The 21354-nt window shown below is 50.8% G+C and overlaps 1 protein-coding gene across 1 annotated transcript in view; it reads right to left on the reverse strand.

Moving 5' to 3' along the window:
- The window catches only part of PAFAH2 (platelet activating factor acetylhydrolase 2), a 39077-nt gene extending 21134 nt beyond the window's left edge, over positions 1–17943 (reverse strand). Inside the window, exons 1-4 of the mRNA XM_075552696.1 lie at positions 17867–17943; positions 5528–5666; positions 4196–4349; positions 3284–3380 (exon numbers count right to left, since the gene is read on the reverse strand). Of these exons, the coding sequence (XP_075408811.1) occupies positions 3284–3380; positions 4196–4349; positions 5528–5617 (341 nt within the window). The 5' untranslated portion in view covers positions 5618–5666; positions 17867–17943. The remainder of the gene's footprint in view (positions 1–3283; positions 3381–4195; positions 4350–5527; positions 5667–17866) is intronic.
- Positions 17944–21354: the final 3411 nt, after the last annotated feature.

Consider the following 21354-nt stretch of genomic DNA (forward strand, 5'->3'; position numbering starts at 1 on the left):
GACCTGGGGGGTAATGAGAAATTAGCCAAGCTCAAAAAAATAAAGAAAACAGCCAGGCTCAGGAGGAGAGGCCTTGAAGAGCAGAAGAGCACACGGTACACAGGGAATAGCCTGGCACGGGGACACAAGGGAGCTAAAGGCGGACACCTAACAAGAAAGTGGTCTGGCAGCACAGTCCTGAGCCTGCTTCCAGGTAACGCTAGGTTTCTTGAGGACCTCAGACCTCGGTTCTTGGCTTCGCGCGATGAAAGATTTTACGCTGAAGCCTGTTTTGTAATCAGAGTGAGTTTTTATGACATTTCAGGTTTTAGTCTTCCCAAAGGGGTTCACAAGTGGGCACAAGCCTCATGGAAAAGAGCACCCACACGTGTGGACCTGGGGGGAAGGGAACCAAGGGAGCAAGGGGCAGGAGAGCAAGCGCAGGGTAAGAGAGGATGTGGGCCTGAAGGGGAAACACCCAGGTGACCCGTGCGCACTTCCACCCTCCAACATGCCTCTTACCAGGAGCAGGGTGAAAAAGTAAGAGAGGTTGTGGGCCCTTCGTAGGCCTGCAGAGGGAACAAGTGCGCCCCCGAGGAGGGAGGGAGACCTTCACCTTCCCCTGCCACTCGGAACCAGGTAAGAGGGAGTGGCCTTCCCACAGCCAGGATATTTTAAACCTCTGGCCAGGGAGGCGTGGTTGAAAGTACTGGTTGACCCCACTGGCTCTGTTGATCCCACCTGGCTGATATGAGCCTGGGCCTAGTTTGGACCACCCATGTGTAGCTCCCACCTGGCTGGGGTGGGGGTGGGGGCACTTGAAGGTGAGCATGCTCAGTTCGGGGTCTTTATACGCGGCTAATGGTTACCTGATTTCTTCCCAACCTCCTCTATGGGGGCCTTGGCAGGCATGGGAGGGACAACCCCCTTCCTCTTAATCTAGCCACCTACCAGTAGACCATGGGAAGATGAGCTGATACCAAGGGCTCCAGTAGAAAGAAATGTTTAGAAAATGATGATGGCAACAAATGTACAAGTGTGCTTGACACAATGGATGGATGGATGGATTGTGATAAGAGCTGTACGAGCCCCCAATAAAATGATTTTTTTTAAAAGATCATGGAAAGAGCTGGATCAAGTTCAAAGAGCTATATAAACAGTTTCAAGTAGGGAATGACATTCATTCTTTCAACACATATTTATTAAGTACCTGCTATATGTAAGGCTTATGCTTAACGTGCCTTGAAGACGTGGGTTACTCTGACATGAAGGTATAATGGGTTATGTGTGGGGCTGCTGATCCCAAGGTCAGCAGTTCAAAACTACCAGCCACTCCATGGGAGAAAGATGAGGTTATCTGCTCCCAGGAAGATTTTACAGTCTTGGAAACCCACGGGGAGGGCGCTCCTCTGGCCTATAAGGTCACTGTGAGTCTGCATCTACTGGACGGCAGTATGTTTCTTTGGTTTTGATGTGAGGCATCGTTCTAGGTGTGGCAATGGCAACACTGCTATTTAGCTTTAAAATAAAGAATGCTGGCTAAAGGGCAGTGCCGGGCAACAAAACTGGAAGAGCGTATATGAGGCCAAACTCTCAACATTCACAGGTTAAGGAGTCTGGGAGGCCAAGGACCCGTGGAGGTGTGTGGAAGAAACCTTCATGTAAAAGTCCCCCATAGTAAGGACCGCTTTAAAGTGCTGTTTGCAGACACACAGTCACTGACGATACTCATGGAGTATCTATCGTGAGCAGTGATTCTCAACCTTCCTCAGCAGGCCAAGACCCTTTCATATAGTTCCTCGTGTTGTGGTGACCCTCCCCAGCCATAAAATTATTTTCGTTGCTACTTCATAACTGTCATTTTGCTACTGTGATGAATCAGGGGACCCCTGTGAAAGGGTCATTTGGCCCCCAGAGGGGTTGCGACCCCCATGTTGGGAACCACTGGCTTAAAGACTATCTGCCTAAAGGTTATCTGCTATCAAATGTAATCAGACCCTGTTGTCTGTCCCAGCCTAAGTCCCCGTTCCTTTCTGATGAGGATCATACATTGTTCTCTTGGAGAAGAGCTCAGAGTCACTTAAGGTCAAGCCAACTCAGAGGACCAAGGTTAGGTTGCCATCTTGACTCTAGAGCCCGCCCATCTTGCTACGTTTGTGCCTTCCTGTCACGTATGCCCCTATACAAGCTCTTCCTATTGCATGTACGCCCCTAGCTCATCCCCCTCCTGTTACATGTATGTCTCTGTACAACCCCTTCCTGTTACGCATGTGCTTGCCGTGACCTGGGTGTCCAAGATTATATAAACACTATATAAGCACCCGAGATATACATTACTCTCTCTCTCTTTGCTTGGACCTGGCTCCTGAAGTCATGCTTTATCTTGTCTGATGTCTCTTTAATTTACCCCTCCACTACACAACCACCCCTTGGACCCATTCACTTGTGGGGAGGCTGGTCCCCGACAAGGTAGACCATGGTTGGGAGGGAGAGTCAATGCTGGCCCATCACAACCCTAATGGACATGGTAGAAGATGTAGAACTCACTGGGACGGAACTAAACTGCATCTACGCTAATGGATGAGCATTCCCGGAGAACATGCACTAGCTTGCATTGGAACACATGTGCCACAGATACTGAGGAGTGTCACACGCCAAGGTGGAAGTAAGAATTCACGGGAAGAATTCTGAATGAAAGCTGAATTCTAAAACTTAGGCCAGAACTTCCTGACATGGGCTACACTAGAGTTTACAGTTCACCTTCACCTTGTTCCCCGTGGAGAGACCTCCTAGCTGTCCACCTCCTGACCAACCCTGCACATTTCGCAGCTGGGGGAATCGAGGCTCAGAGAAGAACACTGCCCAGGCTCCCCCAGAGTACGAGTGGCAAGGCTCAGAGTGGCTAAACCACAAGCTGCAGGAGTGCGGGAACAGGTCTGCGCAGGCGGAGGGGAGTCACTCACTGCACGCTGCACACATGGCTGTCCATAAGCAGCGCAGGCTGCTCCGTCGGGAGACTCGTTGACAGCAGGCCGGCCTGGCTTAGGAAGGAAGCTAATAGTGTGGATCTATATGAACGGTGGACCGTGAGACGTGATGGCTCTGAAGCTGGGAGAAGAGGTGGAGGAAGCATCGGCTAGGCCTTCCAGCGAAGGTGAGCCCAATGTGATGGAAGGAAGCAGATGGGAGATAAGACAGCTAGCAGATGGAACTGTCTATTTCTCTGCCCTTTGAGAGGAAGTTCAGACTCAGCAGCTGTCACCAGGCAAGGACCATGTCAAGGTCTGGGGAGAGAAGCTCTTACCTGAAGGCTCCCAGGCCATGGGAGAAGATGATCAGAGGGTATCCAGAGTCCTTTGTCTTAAAGGGGCCGTTCCAGCTGACAGGCAGGCGACAGGATCCTAGCAGAGACTTGGGGTATAGAACCTCTGGCTGTCCCTCTGCTGTAATGTCAAGGGCAGCTAGAGCATAGGCACTGGAGGGAGGGGGGGGGCGCATGTGTTCCTCTACTCCGGAGAGCCACTGCGCCCCCTGGGCACCCCAAGTCAGACACCCATACTCCTTCTCCTCCTATTCTTTAGGAAGCAGGAGTACGATAGAAAATCAAAAGATGAATGCAAAGGGGGTAATTCTGAACCACTATGGGAAAACCCCCAACATGCAAGGCTTTTCGAGCTTCTAGGGGTGGGGGAGAGGTTGGCTCACTCAGTGTGCCCCTGCCGGCAGAGGGAAGGGCTACAGGTGGCTTTATGCGCCTTGCTAGCTAAGAACATTTCTCTGAGCTACGCAGCAGCAGGCACCAAGTGGGAATTCATACATGCTGGATACATGAGCAAGAGCCACCACTGCCAGCACACACTCGGTCACAAGCACTACACTACATGCTTTACGTACATCCAGAAACCACCCTGCAAAGTAGGCCTGCAACAGAGGAGAAAAACCAAGCCTCAGACAGGTCCAGTAACCTGCCCAAGATCCATGGCTAGTAAGTGATGGAGACTGGATTTGTGCCCAGGGCAGTAGAGTTGCAAAACCCAAGCCCTTAGGCAGACGGTGATCGCCCAACTTCCCACACTATACCGAGCAGATGAATAGCACCCCCCTCCCAAGGGCGGGGACAAGCCCTATCCTGAACCGTGCACACTAACAGGTGCTGGGTCTCCAGGGACACCACCAAGTGCCTAGAAAGGCGCCCAGGCCGCAGGTCAGCCCTTACCCACAGCCAGGTTCAAGAATAACCCTCCCCAGCGCTTATTAATCTGCAGGTAATCGGCCAGGCCAGGGCAGTACTCGTAGCGGGGAATCCACAGGGGCTGCTCCATGGTCACTTCTGCCTCTTGACATGGGTAGAAAAGGCGAAAGAAGCTCCCCTGCAGGAAAGAAGAGAGCAGCGGCTGAGAGAGAGCAAGAAGCTCGAGGTGCCAGATTTCCCAACACCTTACACAGGAGGGAGGGCAGGGGTTACAGGAAGTCAGCGTGTGAGCTCAGGAGGCAGGCAGGGAAGAGGCAGTCGTGTGGGTAGCGGAGAAAGACCTAGGAACTAACCAAGGGAAAAGGGAAAACCAGAAGTCAAAAAAGAAAAGGTGTGTGTCTTTGGGGAGTGGGGGATTCCCAGGTGAATGCCCTCTCTCGTCAGGTCTGGGAAAGGCCTTGTGCTCAGAGGAGAGTACCATTGTGGGGTGGACGGCCGGCTGCCGTTGTAGCTAGGTCAGACTGTGACACCCTGTCATTGTAGCCCCCTCTGGATCCAATGTATAATCGGCCTGTTTTTACTATTTTCTACTTTGTGTCTGAATGAGGTGTGTCTTGGTTTGGGTGTTCTGTCTATGAAATCCAGGGTGGGTAACCCTAAAGAGCCAACAGTGGATTCGCAGTTTCGAAGGGCCATGGCAGGGGAGGTAGACAGAAAGGAAGAGCTAAGGACAGGCAGGACAAGGAGGAAGCAACGCCCTGGAACGGACTGCGGTGGTGGCTGCCCAACTCTTATGAATGCGACTGAACTAGTCAAATGTATGCTGTGTGAATTATATGTCGGCCAAACAGTTACAAATAAATGAATCTTTCAAGGGGGGAGGGGGAGGCAGGGGGAAGCAGGAGGGAGAAAAAGAGGAGTCCTCCCCCTCAGCTCCAGGCATCCAAGACCAGAGCGTAGGGCCCACTGTTTTCCCTCTCACACATTCAGATTCATTTATAAGCTCAAATACTCCGTACAGGATCTGAGAACTGCCTTCAGAGCTGGAGCCTCTGGGGGGGGGGGGCGCACGGGGGAGGGGTGGGAGGGGGCGCACGGGGGAGGGCCCCACCCCCACCCTCCCCCTGCAGCACTGGAGTGTTGATAATTAGGAGGAGGAGCAGGAGGGGAAAGGTCAGGGCAGGCAGACCTGGAACCTGAGAGGCAGACTCACCTGGGCTTTCTAAACAAATCCAGAGCAGTGAGGACTCCACTTCCCCCACCCAGACTAAGCTATCAGACTTGCCAGCAGAAAGCCAGGGTTCAGGGGGAAGGAAGCGGTGGGGGGTATGCAGGGGCGGAGCAGGAGGCACTCACCTGGAGCCGCTGACCCTCCATCACATCCCCGCAGCCCACCAGGTGAGGTCCTGTGACAGGTGGGAAGCCCACGGACTGGCTGACTCCCATTTCCTCACCGGAGGGGTCAAACGACTGGCTCGGAGCTGCAACGTGGTGGCTGGAGGGGGAACATAGAACACCCTCTTGCTGGTTTCCTCTTAGCTTCCTGTTGCTGACTTGAGCCATCTGCCACCCCTGTCACCCAGCCTCTGTGCAAGCCACCCTTTACACCAACCTGGACATTACCAGCTTTGTGACCCTGACTTTGCCTGGGGGCTACGTTTGTGGATGAAGCGAAATCGTCTAGAAAATAGAGACTAGGAGCAAAGGCAGATAGGGAAGAGTATGTTGTGGGTGGTGGATCTGTCAGCAGCCTTCAGGGTGACAGGGACACCCACTGCTGGGGCACATGCCATTGGCGCCCCCTGCTCCTCTTCAATTTCGTCACCACCACCACCACCACCACCATCCTTTACTGGACTCAGCAGGAGGAAATCTACTAAGTGCCTTTCAGAAGCTAAAAAACCTAAACAGACCCTCTGCTGTGGAGTCAATTCCAACTCAGACTGACCCCACCGGGCAGGGCAAATCATGGGATTTCCAAGGCCGTGAGTCTTTGGGGAGGTAGATCGCCACAGCCTTCTCCCCCGGAGCCGGAAGGAGGGTCAAACCACCGACCGTTGGTTGGATAGCCCACCACTTCCCCCTATCCCACCAGTGACTCTTACGTGATTGCATTCAATCCCCACGACAGGGCGCTGGGGTCTGTACTATGATCCCATTTTACAGACAAGGATGCTGCTGTTTGATAACACAGCTAACACAGTGAGCCTCTGACCAGGAGCAATGTCACGGTCAACTGGATGATGTGGTCATACTCGCCAGTGTCCAGTCGCTCCTGTACCCTCTGGGTGAGAGCCATGTGATTTGTGTAGGGCTGACGCTTCCCTAACCTTTGGCAAACCTAAACCAAACTCACTGCCATAGAGGTGGCACCGACTCACGCAGTGCCACGATACGGGTTTTCAAAGCTGGACCCCTTTATGGGAGCAGACAGCCTCATCTTTCGCCCATGGCGTGGCTGGCGGGTTTGAACTGGCAACCTTGCAGTCAGCAGTCCAATGTTACCTGATGGCACCACCGGGGTTCCTCTAGCCCAGTGGGAGTCAAACGACCTTTTCATAGGGGTCGCCCGATTCATAACAGTAGCAAATTTACAGCGATGAAGTAGCAACAAAAATAACGTTATGGTTGGGGCTCACCGCAACATGAGGAGCTGTATTAAAGAGCCGAGGCATTAGGAAGGCTGAGAACCACTGCTCTCGCCTCTAGATTTCGGGTGCTAATAACCTAGACTGACTTGAGCCAGTCAACCCTCAGTATTACCTGGTCGGAGTCTGGAGAAAGTAGGCACACGTTGGCTTACTCAGAGCAAAGGCTAAGACCTCAGTTTGATGGTACAAACTACCATTGAGGCAATTCCAACGCATCCTGTTGGGTTTCTGGGATGGATTCCGGTTCTTGGTTCTCAGCACTGAAAGACTTCATGCAGCAGAAGTAAGTTTGATGAGGGAGAGGGAAGCTTCCGGCAGCCCCTGCCACCTCTGGAACGTGTGCAAAGCCACAAACGGCTACTTGCGGGGAGCACGAAAAACCATGTGGAGAAATGGCCGTGAAGAAGAGTCCACAGAACCAAGAAGAGTCCCGGAACAACAGCAGCAAAAGCGAGTGTGAGCCCTGCACGGGTGCGCGGGTGCAGGCTGCACACACAGGTGAAGCCCCCGCAGACCCCACAGAGCATGGCCTGCCCTCGGGCTCTGCTCTTCATCCCGCCTAGCCCTACTTGTGGGGAGCGGGGTATGGGTGAGGGTATTGGCCCATCTTAGTGGTTGAGTTCAGGCTCCTGTGGGATGTAATGTTGCTGGTGCCTAGTGTGGTCACCTGTGTCTGGGTGACCTTGTTCTGCAAATGCTCAGCTTTGGATTGTCCCCATAGGTGTCTAACGTGTGCCTGATTTCTTTCCAACCCCTTTGGTTGTGGTATGACCAGCGAATTTTTATTTAGCGTAGGCACTGAGTGGAGACAACCTTCTTTGTCCCTAATCTTTCTACCTTTCAGTAGCGACCCTGTAGGTCAGGGTAGACAGGTAGGGCAGGGTAGCACTGCCCCTTTGGTCTGAGATTGTAACTCTTTACAGGAGTAGAAAGCCTCCTTTTTTCTTTTGGAGTGGCTCGTGGATTTGAACTGCTAACCTACCAGTTAGCAGTGCAATGCGTAAGCCACGACACACCGAGGCTCCTAAGGGAGGAAGACAAGTTCTTTCCTGGTTTCAACCAGTGTGATGTGCAGATGTGAGTGCTTGAACCGTGGCGGCCATGTTGCTCTCCTGGGGAGGAAGCTACCCATGCAGGAGGGCAGAGAGGACGACCACAGAGCGATGGAGTCTTCGGCCTGAAGACAGTCTCCAAACTCAGTGAGACCACAGCTGAAAGCTAACCCTGACCCACCCGACACTTTCTACGTCAACACAATCCCTCTTTGTTTAAATCAACAACTCCAAGCATCAGCTACACTAAATCTATTTTTAATGGTGAATTGCCCTTATTCTCAATCACTACACGATTTTGCTTTCTTGGAGATGTTTTGGGAGGGATTAGATCAAGTCCAGGCATGTCTGGGCAAGACAAGACCTTTGAGAAACTTTCCACCTGCCCTCCCGGCCTGCTGCGCTCCCCAGTGCACACAGGCACTGCCCTGAAGAAGCAGCCAGGCCCTGAGGGGGAAGCAAGCAGACTGCCTGGGCTGATGGGAAACCCACGCAGCCAACTTTAATAATAACGTCCCTTTATTTAACTTTGGGTGATAACCGGCTATCTTTTTACTGCACGCTTGACTTCCTCATTCTGTTTCTGAAGCAAACTTTCAAAGTAAGGCCAGTTCTTTCTAAAAGAAGGGAAGTTCCTGATGCACCGTCCAGAGTGAAGTTGGACGTGAGCTACTGGGGCTCAGGCCCTGACCCTTCCCTCTTGGGATGGAGGGTATGCACAGGGAAGGGGCAAGGCTGGGGGCACAAGACACGGCACCCACATGACAACAAAGCAGCTACACGCGCAAACTGCCACAAGAGAGAGCCAGAGAAGATACCAGAGGTGCTGAGAGGGGAGAATCCTGCCTTTGCCGTTTGCTTGGTCGTGAAGAGCAGGGAAGGCAGTGGCCGGCCTTCCAGTGGTACAAAGATGGGGGCGAAGACAAGGAAGCGCCCCTGGGAGACTGTGCATACTGATGGCCAGGAGAAGCTCTGGCTGGATTTGGGGAGTAGCAGTCCTTCCAGTCCCAGACTCGCTGCCACGGAGTCCATGCTGGCTTCTAGCAACCCCACGTAGGTTTCCAAGACTGGAACTGTTGACGGGAAGAGCAAGCCCAGTCTTTCTCCCTCGTAGCTGCTGCTGGTTTCGACCTGCCAACCATGTGACTCACAGCCCAACGCGTAACCACCATGCCACCAGGGCTCCCTCATCCTAGACTGAGGAGCTAGAAATCAGATTGTGGATATGAGCAATATGAACTTTGAGAAAACCAAACCAAACCATTTTGAGTCCAGCTCCTTTGCTGCGTAGCTTTCTGACCTTGGATGCGCCAAATGGTCTCTGTAAGCCGAAATTCCCTAACCCCCCAAGGGGAATGCAGCCGACTCTCGTTGGATTGCAATACAGATTACGCAGTGCATTTAAAAATACCTACTGTACTCCCTGGCTCTTAGGAAGTATCCAGGAAACACATATTTGTTGACTGATCAAAAAGTAGAAGCCAAGCAACTGAGTGGATCTGGGGAGATGAAGGGAAGGGAAAAGCAGAGAAGGCAGGTTTTAGGACCAGGCTGATGGGAGCTTCTTAAGGGCGATCGTAGTTACATCATTCCGTGTCAACTTGACGTGTAGGGGTAGAGACTAGCCTGTCAACTGGGTCATAGTCTGTTGGTGCCACCTCCTCACAATGAGAGTTCTGGGAACCTCTCCTCTCTGCCTTCTCCTCCATGCCAGTGAGCCACCACGCTGAGACCTGCGCCAGCCCTGGAGATGCGTTCAGTGCCATTGGATCCACAAGACTTTGCACCCACCGGCCCGTGATCTTCCTGCATTCTTCATCATAGCGTGTGACTGCATGAGTCTGACGAGGGACTCCTGGACTTGATCTGGACCAAGCTGGGATGTTTTCCTGATATACAATTACTTCTTGAAATAAAGCTCTTTCTTAGACATATATAAGTGTCCTTGTATTTGCTTCTCTAGTGCAAAGGTTTTTGTCTCTGCTTGCATGCGGAACCCAACATGAGGGAGCAGGAGCACTGTGGCAAGTTGTCGGTAAAGTCGTCAACTCAATTAAAGCTAGAAAATAAGCAAAACACATCAGCAGCTAGCTGGCCAGAGTGAGGCTACCATGGAAATGAACCCAGGGTCCCTGAGCTCACCCTGACTGATGACTAAGTAGGACAGGAGAGATGGAAAAACTCATCGGACTTGCAGATTTTGCCTGAGACATCCATGCAGACCATCCAGACGCCTATGAAATGTCATGGGATTTTCCAAGGCCACCAGCTGAGGTGTCTCCACCTTCTCTTGCTCACGCTCTCCAAACACCTCAAGGTTATGCCTCTCTGGAGCGTCGTCTTCCTTCTCTTGACTCGTCCGCACCCACCCTACCCATTAAGGTCCAGGGACATCGAGAGTCCGTGGTGAGGCGGACTTTGGATGAAATGTAGACACAGAACTTGTGTCGGACACTGATACCAGCCTTCTCTCTTGCTCCCTGTCTCTACCCCTCTGATAACCAGTCTCACGTGACCGCAGGGCAGTTCTGCCAGAACAGCTTTCTCCGCGGAACATGCTTACAATCGGTGGTCCTGTGGCATCAAATCAGAGGTTCCTGAACCTGACTTCTCTCACCTTCACTTTGTAATTTTTTTCTTAATGCAGATTCTTGGGTCTCTGTTCCCAGAGGCCTAAGTTGATGGTCAGGAATCCGTTGTTAAAAGCCTCCTCCCAGGTGCCTCTTGAAACTCTCTCATCCAGCTGGAGCACAGGGCTTTGACTTAGACAGATGTGCATACAACAAACACGTTCCAGTGCGTGCCGTGTTCATGTCTGGTATTTCCATAACGAGGAAATATTGACAACGATGGCTTCACTAGATGCCCTGGTGGCGCGGTGGCTAGAGCACGTGCCTGCCAACCAAAATGTCGGTGGTTTGAATCCGTGAGCCACTCCATGGGAGAAAGATGCGACCGTCTGATTTCATGGAGTTGACAGCCTTGGAAACCCTCTGGGCAGCTCTAGGCTGTGACGAGGTGGGATTTTTATGATTTCACTTGGCGTAACCAGCTGGCCATCCTGAAGCAGGCTCCTGCCAGTCCCGAGGCTGCGTGGTGGTGCTGTTGTGGGGTGGGCGTGCAGAGGCCCTGTATAACAGCGGAGGACGCGATACAGAAGTACACCCCCAGTCTCTGGGAACGGGGCCCCAGAATCCACATCTTACAAGAGCATGCAAGGTGAATGTGAGGAGGACCACGGGGCTAGACTTGCCCCCCAGCGTCGGCGTGGAGATAGCCTTTCCGCAAGTAGGCTGCCCTATCTTTTTCTTGCCCGGGCACTGGGAGGGTTTAAGCTGCAAACCTTTGGGTTCGCAGCTGAGCACTTAACCACTGTGCCACCAGGGCTCCTTATGGGTTTCATGTAGTGCTCAGCATATGTCACTAGTCTCCTGCTCATGCATCACTGAGGAAGATGCTGTTGGTCTGGCATCGTCTCCATACCTGGTTGTGGGCAGACTGCTGAGTTCAGAGATTTTCATTGGCCGGTTTCCAAAAGGAGATCACCAGGCCTTTCCTCGTGGTCTCAGTGTTAGTCTGAAAGCTCCGTTCAGCACCATAGCAGCACTTAAGCAGCCACTGGCAGACGGGCGGTGGCTGCACACAGGTGTATTGGCTAGGACTCAAGCCCAGGTCTTCCGCATGGCAGGCAAGAATTGTGTCACCGGATCACTAAATGGATGCGATTTAACTTTACACTCTGCTGTCTAAGCTCTTCACACATACGCCGGCCGTGAAGGTTGGGTTTAATTTATATTCCTTTGAAGGCCACCCCATGCTTCTCACATAGTAGGTCCTCCGTAAGCACTCCTTCATTTGGCTTTAATTTAAACTTCTGGACTATAAGATAACTTCACTTTTGACCCAGAAGCGAGGTGATTTAGTGTGGTGGGAAAAGAAAGGCTTTGACGACAGACGGAATACCACTGCTGCTGCTTATCAATCGGGTGACTTAGACCAAATTCCTTAAACACTAAAGCTGGTTATTTATTTAAAACAAGAGAACAATAGCTACTCATGATGCTGTGAGGAGGACTACGTTAGCTCATATATATAAAGCCATACCCGCTTCCCTCGAGTCAATTCCAAGTCTACCAAGTTTCCAGCATCATAAACTGCTACGGGGCACAGGGGCTTATCCCTCTCCCAACGAACAGCCCAACTACCTGACCCGCCTGACACCCAAAATGGGGGCATTTCACAGGTGAAGTTTAAGATAAGTACATTGACATTGCTTAAAGCTTGGTACATTTGAAATCCAAATCAAACAGCTGTCAAGTCAATTCCAACTCACAATGATCCTCCAGGACACTCGTGGGTTTGAACTAACAGCCAGTCGTTCTCAGCCAAGCCCTTAGCCGCTGCACCACCAGGCCTCTGGTGCATTGCAAAAGCTCATAAAATGGTGGTAATTAATTAACCAAGCCACGTCTCCCTTGCACCATGACCTGCCATGGTCTCTTGCATTTTGCATGAGTTGAACCCTAGACACAATGAATTCTCCCCACTCAGCCTTTCAGGGCCCAAGACACCCCTACCAAAGCCAAAGTCTAGCAAACAGGCCCAAAGGAACGCAAGGGGAGAGCTGGGACTCACGGTGCAGCTGTCCACCTCCTGCTGGGCTCGACTGGGACCGAGCAGGGGCTGCCCCTCTGGCAGTTGTGTAAGTGTTTCATCACCAGCTATTTTAGGACCCAGTCCAGGATCAGCACATCACGTTCTTCCTTTCAAACAAGCCCTATGGGCTCTCCAGGCTCACTGGTCTGACCCTGGTTCGTTGGAGGAAGTGAAGAAACACCACCTGGCCTTTAAAAAATAATGGAGCCACCAAGGGCTTAAAGGAAGGGTTTCAGCAACTAGGTGGAAGTACTACTAGCAAAGGTATCAAGGTGAGAGGATTCCCGATCAATCTGGTTCTAAGAAAAATCACCTCTCTTGCATGTGGAGGCTTTCTAGTTCACAAAGCACTTTCGTAACTGTTGACTTATTGGCTCCACAACACAGCCACAGCCTAAAATGCAAGCGACTTGCCTGAGTTACACACTGACTGAGGGGTAGACCTGATCTGGAAAGATGAAATTGTTAGGTAGCTTGGTGTCCATTACGCATGTTCAGAGGTTCAAGCTTCCAGCCAGGAAGAGGTGGTACACCTAGCTAGGCATTACACCTGGCGTCAACCAGAATCCTTGACCACGCTTCCCAACGGGGCCCCTGAAAAGCCAGAGGCTTTGCTCAGGCGCTCTCTCCCAGAGTTGAGCTGCCAGGCTGTGGCTGATCGGCTGAGCCGCTGTCCCACGCACTTGTGCTGTTTCTATTCTCTGTAAACTCACTTGGATTACAATACAGGCCTTGGAGGGGATTCTTTCTTGTGTGAAGCCAAGGACCGAGGTACATCTCTCCCACAAGAGAACTTATTAGTACCGTGACTCAGATATACATAAAGTAAGCCGGCTCCAGATACTTTCCTGGAGTGGGCCCTCACATCCTGGTCTCACAGGTTTCAGGGGCCTTCTGCACTCTTTTTCAACTCACCACCCTCAGGAGACGGCGTGTAGCTGGAAAGGAAGCCAGGCTGAACTCCTCCTGCCAAAACACCACAGAGGCGGATGGTCCCCGGAAGCGACTCCTGGGGACACTCGTATTGCTGCAGCCCCATCCTTTTGTGTCTGTCTTTTCGTCTATTCATACTGGTATATGGAACGATATGTCTGCCTTTCTGTGCCTGCCTTCTCCTGTCTTGGGAGGAGATTGGGATGCTGTTGTCTGCAGGTTTGGAGAATCTCGATTCCCAAAGCTTTTTTGAGTCTCAGTGGTATGCTTTGTGCTCTAGCCAGCTGGATGGCTGGGCACACCTGCGTAAACCCTGTTGGTTTCTGCAGGACTCTGGCTCCGGTGGCTGCCCCCCCCCCCCGCCACTGACTTTCACTAGGTGGCAAGCTGTGGCTGCCATTTTCCCAACTGTGTGACTCTCCGTTCCCTGGCAGGATGGCTCCACTGGGTGTCTGCCATTTTGTCTGTGGGGCAAGAGAGTGTGTGCCCTGGCCAAGGTGACGCCTGCCACTCCAGACACGTGGGTGGGGTGGGGTGTGGTGCCTAGGTAGCTGGTTGCTTGGGCCTGGGAGTTAGCTCCACCTAGTCCCAGGAGCTGAAGGTTTCCCTATGCCCCTCTGTTCCCTTTAGCTTTCTCCTGGTTTTACAAAACAAGCTGCTTTAGTGTTCTACCAGCTTGGGTTTGTTCTTTTGATACTGGCTGGTTTCCCATTGCCCAGGCCTAGCCCAAAGGTGTTCGGATGACTAGCCCAAGTGACTGTTAACTTTTGTCTTTCAGCAATACTGCTTCCAACACTTTTGGGGACAGCTCTTAATACAAGTCCGCCGCCACAATGTTCCAGCCAGAAATTCCAGTTTCCCTAAAGGTTCCCCGAGCTGCAGGATTGACGTCCTTTCCCTTCAGAGATTTGAGGACCTGCGCCTGCCAGCAGGTGTCTTTTAAGGCCATGGGGCCACACCAAGCAGTGGCCCTCCTAGCTTGTGGTCTAGAGAACAGTCGGGCCTACATTGGCTGCAGCGACTGGTCTTTGACCCCTCCCGCAGGCAGGGGCACCTGTCCGAGACCTCAGATTCAAAGCACCCCTGGAGTACACACTGAAGCTGCGGTCATTGACCTTGAGGCATCAAGCTCTCGATAACCTCCTTGTTTTGTGTTTTCTAGATGGGACTTACCAGCTCGATACCCAGGAATTGCCCCCTCGGACGTATCCTGTCTAATCGAGATAGATTTGATCCGGAGGCTGGACAAACAGAAGCTGATTTTGTTTTGCAACTCTATTTTGCCACAATAGAAAAAGGAGAATTGTGGGCAGAGAAGGGTACCCTTTCCCTTCCAGCCCTGATTCAGTTAAAACATTTCTGTGAAAGGATGGGGAAGTTGGCAGAGATGCCATAAGTTAGAGCATTTTTCCTTTTGAGGAGCGGCAAAGATCTTCATTCCCAGTGCACCCAGGACCCCCTAAGGGACCCTGGGGTTAGGGTCAACTTTTCCCTCAGCCCTGAACCTGCCAACATTCTACCCGTAGTAGAGGCAGCGAGGGAGTTTGGTTCCCAGGCAGTTTAAAGCCTTTCACTCTAACTGAACTCAAGCAAATGAAAAGGGACTTGGGCGGTTACTCTAACAAACCGGGACAGTACATAGAACACTCCCAGCACCTCACCTTAGCCTGTGATCTAACCTGGAAGGATGTAATGGTCACACTGGGACAGACTTCGAGAAAGAACGAGTGCTCAAAGGTGCTAGGAAGTTCGCAGAGGAGTCACATGTGATGAATGAAAAGTACCCTGTAAGGGAAACTGCTGTACCTTTAACTGACCTTGCTTGGAATCATAGTGAGCCTCAGGACAAGTGGACACGGGAACATTTCCTGATGTGAATCACAAGTGGACTAAAGGCAGGTAGGCAAAAGGCCATTAATTATGCCAAAGTGACAGTGATTCACCAGGGACCTGCGGAGCCTCCTGCAGGCTTTTTAGAGCGGCTAAAGGAGGTCCTGAACAATCATATTGCTATAGACATAGAATCCTATGAGGGGGAAGTCTTAATCAGGGACAAGTTTCTCACACAGGCTGCACTAGACATTCGCAAGAAGCTCCAAAAACTAGTGCAGAAACCTGAAGGAGCTACCCTAGAAGAGATGGCTGCTTGTGCTAATACGGCCTTGAGCAGGAAGGGGAGACTCGATCCCAGGAGAAGGAGAGAAGGAAGGACCTCTGGCATGCCCAGGTATTGGCTGCACTTAATACCCAACGCCCACCGAATGCCTCCCAGGTTTCTCAGACCTTTGAACCAGGTACCAAGTGCTACGTTTGCCAGCGACCGGGTCATTGGGCTAGGAACTGCCCTAACTGGAATAAGCCTCCTCGGACGCCATGTTCCCATTGCAAGCTGACTGGCCACTGGGCTGGCCTCTGCCCTAAGGCCAAAAACCTGGAGGAGGGGCGCCCACAGGCCAACATGCAGCCGATAAGGGAGGATGATTGAAAGCGCTCAGCCTGCTCACCCAAGCAGCAAGAGATAGCTGTTACTGGTCTGTAGCCTAGGGTGAGCATTGACGTGGCAGGTAGGTCAGTAAATTTCCTTTTAGATACTGGGGCCACCTATTCTGTCCTTACCTCCTTCCCCAGACTCCTGGCACCCCACACCTGCTCCATCCTGGGAGTGTCAGGAAAACCTGTAGTGAAACATTTTACTGAACCCCTCAGGTGCCTATGGGATAACTTCTATTTTTCTCATAGCTTCCTAGCCCCTGAATGTCCAGCTCCTCTCCTAGGCTGAGATATACTGTCCAAGCTACACACCTGCACAGTCATCGGGCCTCATCCTCGTCCCTCTACAGCTTTCCAAATACTCCTTATAGTGGAGGAGCTGCAGATTCCCCCACAGGAACTGTGGGAACCGTGGGAACCCTGAAGTTTGAGACACAAGAGTCCCTGCCAAAGCTAAGGATGCTACCCCTGAAAGATTTTCCTAAAAGATCCTACCCAGTTTCCCCATCAGCGACAGTATCCTTTGAAACCTGAAGCCATCAAAGGATTACAACCCCTTATTAGTAAGTTCCTCCAACATGGACTTTTGGTCCCTATAAACTCCCCCGATAACACCTCAATATTACCAATTAAAAAGAAAGATGGGTCTTATAGGCTAGTCCAAGACCTCAGGATAATAAATGAAGCAGTGATCCCACTGTACCCAGTAGTGCCAAACCCCTGTACCCTCCTAGGGGAAATTGTGAATGCTTTTACCCTGTTCCTGTGTTTACAGTGAACAAACACTCAGGCCTGTTAGTCCTAAGATTTTTATTTCCTGTGATACTAACCTAACTCCAAGGGCACTGCCACCTCACAACTTTACCCTTGTCTCACTTAAACTGTTCACTTGTTTGTCCGTTTGCTTATTTTCCAAAAGTTTTCAGGTTACCAAGACCTCTGAACCAATGTGCCAGCTCCTAGACCACCTCAACCTTATCCATCCTGGGCCCTGAGCATACAACCCCATCCAACAGAGTAGGAATGGTGTGAACCCCAAACCCCACTTCACCCCTTTTGTCAGCAGGAAGTAGCTAGAGATGTCGCAGCCCAGTACCCCAAAGATTTGGGTCCATACCTCTTCAGGGGGAAAAATGTTAGGTAGCTTAGTGTAGAACTGGGGCATCCATTAGGCATGCTCAGTGGTTCAAGCTTCTGGCCAGGAAGGGGTGGTAGCCTAGGTGGGCTTACACCTGTGGTAGACCAGAATTCTCGACCACACCTCCCAGAGGGGCCCCTGTAAAGCCAGAGGCTTTGCTAAGGCGCTTTGTCCCAGCAGCTGAGCAGCGGGGCTGAGCCACTGCCCCATGCACTTGGGCCGCTTCCTCTCTATAAACTCACTTGGATCACAATATAGTATTTGGGGTGAATTCTTTCTTCGCGGGAAGCCAAGGACTTAAGTACATCTCTCCCACGAAAGATCTAACACAATCTCCACCCTCCTTCCACCGAACTAAAAGCGGGACTGCTAGTGTTAGAGAAGTAAGCAGGCAGTCGAGCGAGGGTGAGGAGTGGGCGCCCAGGATAGGGGTAACAGTCCAGAAAGAGGATGGGGTCCAAAGCAGGCTGTGGGAGGCTGAGGGCTGGACGTGGAGTTGTGGGCGCTCGGAGTAGTACCAACGACCCATGAGGGGGTGTCCTGAAAGTTGGGTCCCGGGCAAGAGTTGTGCGGACTACAAGGGCACCGGAACGGGCCAGGTAACAGGGAGGGCTCAGGGTCAGGGTGCGCCTCCTAACCAGAGGCGCCTGAATAGGAAACTGAAAGAACAAAAGGCTGCTGTCGAGTCCCTGAGATTAAGCGACAGGGAGGCTTGGAAACGAACTAATCTGCAGTCACCTAGGTTCAAACAGGAGCTTTCGTCAGTGAAACTTACCTAGTCAAGTTGACCGTCCGAGTCCGCTCCAGGAGTCCCGGGAGACGAAAACTAAAAAGCACCCAGGAGCCCGTTGTCCGTTGGTAGTTGTAGTTTGAGAACTCAACGTGGGCTCTCGGAGGTATTGACCATCTCTCAGCCCGGAACTACAATTCCCGAGGTGCACCACGAAAGAGGGGCACGCTGCCAGCCCGTGACTACATTTCCCAGCGTTCCACGCGACAAACCGCTTGCGGGGAGGAACTCCGGGCCAGGTGTTTTAGGCCGCGGTACGATTTCGCCCCCTGGTGGTCCGAGGCGCCCTCGCCGCGACTATGCAGCGTGAGCGGAGTGTTACCTTTACAGTGCGATTCGTCGTCCTCCGCCATGCCGGTCTTCAAATAATCCCCAAATGTGGGATTATTTGCAGTGGCTGGCAGAGGAAAATTGCGGACTTTCAGTTAGCAGACCAAAGCATGACGCGCTGCGCCCCAGCTTCTGATCATGCAAGTTAAATGCACGTCCTCTCCCAACCTGTTCCTGTTGACATCTGCGATTCCCTCCTGTCCTCTCGGGATTCTCTGGCCGAGGATGGGAAAGAAGAGCGAGGCGAGCGGAGGTGGCTGTCTTGTTGCTTCACTTCCCAGATACTGGCTTTGGGGACAGGAGTGTGCACGTCAGCCACTGTTAAATTGGAGAGAACCATGAGCGCTTATTTCCCCCCCCCCCCCCAAGAGTTTTATTGCAGCAGAAAGAACAGTTTTTTGGGTTTTTTTTTAAGATAGGAAAACAAAACGTTGCAGAAGGTTCCCTGCAAGTTGATTCCGTGGGGACGTTGGAGGGCAGCGCAGGCCCGCTCCCTAGGGAGGCTCCGCGCAGTGGCTGGCAGAGGAAAATTGCGGACCTTTCAGTTAGCAGACCAAAGCATGACGCGCTGCGCCACCAGGCTCCTGTTTGTTAGGTGCTGCATTCATGGCGGTCTGTGCTCAACAGAAGAAAACACTGCCGGCCTCCCGCGCCTTCCCGACAATTGTTGTTGAGTTTGAGCCCATTGTGGCAGGCACTGTGGCAGTCCATGCTGTGAAGGAAGACCTTCTCGTGTTCTCTGCCCCTTTACTTTTCTAAGCATGACGTCCTGCTCCAGGGTCTGGTTCCTCCTGACATGTCCAAAGTATGTGAGAGAAGTCTCCCCATTCTGGCCTCGAAGGGACATTCTGGCTGGACTTCTTCCTGGCAGTCCATGGTACTTTCCATAACCCTTTCTCTATTTATCATGATGCTACCGATTGGTCCAGTTGTGAGGGTTTGGGTCTTCTTGATGTTGAGTTGCAATTCCTACTAAATTCTACGGTCCTTGAGCTTCATCAGCAAGTGCTTCAAGTCCTCCTCACTTTCAGCAAGTAAGGTGGTGTCCGCTGCATATCTCAGATTGTTTATAAGCTTTCCTCCAATCCCGATGCCACCTTCTTCATATAAGCCAGCTTCCCTGATGATTTGCTCAGCATACAGATTGGTGATAGAATTCAACTTTGTCGCTACCTTTCCTGATTTTAGATCATGTAGTATTATTGTAGTATTGTCTGTTTTTTCTCCTTGTCTTCATGAAGCTTGAGTAAGGTATCTCGAGAGTTTTTATTCGGTGCATAACTTGATTATGGTTATGTTTTGTTGCTCGGTTTTCCTTTTCATCTTAAGTAATGCTCTTTATTGTCTCTTGTGATGGATTTTGTCTTAAAGCCTATTATATCAGAGATTAATATTGTCATTCTTGGTTTTTAAGTTGCCATTAGCTTGATTTTTTCCCATCCTTCAATTTTTAGTCTACTTTAGAAAATTAATAGCTTATTGCTTGGGCACTGCCTTAAACTGGGTTCTCTAGAGAAGCAAAACTAGGGATGCTTCTATATCTACAGTGAGATTTAGCTCAGGGAAGTGGCTAAAGAGAGGGCTGTCAAGTTTCAAGTCCAGGTCAGATGTCAGACTGGGAGATGCTCCTGGCTCAACATAGTTACCGCTGGTAATGAATTTGAGATCGGCAGGTCAGGTGGCAGGCTGCTCTAAGTACAGGCGACAGAGGCTAACACCTCCCAGGGCAATACAGTAAGTCATTAGCTCAAGGCCAAAGAACTGAAGGTCACATGCTAATAAGCCAGATTAAGGATTCTGATCCAGTAAAGAGCAGGAGAACTTTGCCGGAGTGTTCATATGAATAGTTGAAACAGGGCATACCCCTGAGGAAACTTATCAATTATTGGCTGCTCATCGTAGCTCTCACCATAGAGGCGACTATGTTGTAGCTCATCATGGGGAGGACTCCCTCATAACCGCCAAACTACTGGGAAGCATGACCCAGTTAACTCCAAAGACTTAAAGCACAACCTTAACCATCACAGGTACTGTTCCAGGTGTAGAAGAACTATCCTGTCACTGACTGAAATTATAGCTACTGTTAAATTTCAGTGTTCATTTTTAGTTGAGTAGAAACCTCTAAACTATATAGGTATATGGGATTTGTTCAGAATTAGATTCTAATATTTGAACGTTAGAGTAAAATGTTTTGCTATTTGAATTTACCTGACTAAACAACAGCATATTTTGTTTAATTTTCTAGTTATTATATTTAATTTTTGTTTATTTTTTTACTTACAGTAAGATTAATTCCTCTGATTGTTGACAAACATATAAAGTCATGTAGCCACTATCACCATCCAGATTTAGAACAATTCCATCCCCTCCAAAGTTCCCTTATGTTGTCTATTTGCAATATTTTATATTTGATACAATCATCAAAAGTCAACCGACTACTTTGTGCATTAATGACATACATATGGCAGTAAAAAAACAAACCCTGACATGTGAAGGGAGAGCGACTCTGGATGTGATGGTTAAGATTGCATGTCAATTTGTTTTATTTTTTAAAAACAATGTTTATTACGTCTTAAAAGGGACAAGGATAAGATACCTACAGAAACACATCACTCAGATAAGGGAGTTCACGAACGTGAGGTCATATGGAGGCCAAGGGTTTGCTGAGATACAGAGCTTTAAAAAGGACATGGGAGGTCAAAGGAAAGCGTCACAAAAACATGGTTGGCAGCAGAACAATACATCACAGTCGCTAGTGGGACTCCAGAATCAGGATTAGGACCATGACTGGGACATGTAAATGATGTTAGACTGAGGCTCATACAGTATTGGTCCAGGGGTGAAGATCATACAGTATTGGTCTAGGGGCTTCCGCAAGGCCGTCAGGGCATGGTTCATGACTATACAACTCCCAGCCCAGTGATCTCCATCAAAGCGACACCTAGATACTCCCCTGAGGTAAATTGCCCCTTCCTAGGCTTGTCAGAAGGGAGGTGGGGGTGAGATGGGTGGAGGAATCCATTTTCCAATGCCCTCTGTCTGAGGGCAAGATTATTCACATCCCTGGTCAACATTGTTGTTGCCATCCTCACAATTGTCTTTATGTTGGGCTCATTTTTGCAACCGGTGTGTCAACCCATCTT

This window comes from Tenrec ecaudatus, chromosome 1 (assembly GCF_050624435.1).
Source record: "Tenrec ecaudatus isolate mTenEca1 chromosome 1, mTenEca1.hap1, whole genome shotgun sequence".
Taxonomy (NCBI): Eukaryota; Metazoa; Chordata; class Mammalia; order Afrosoricida; family Tenrecidae; genus Tenrec; species Tenrec ecaudatus.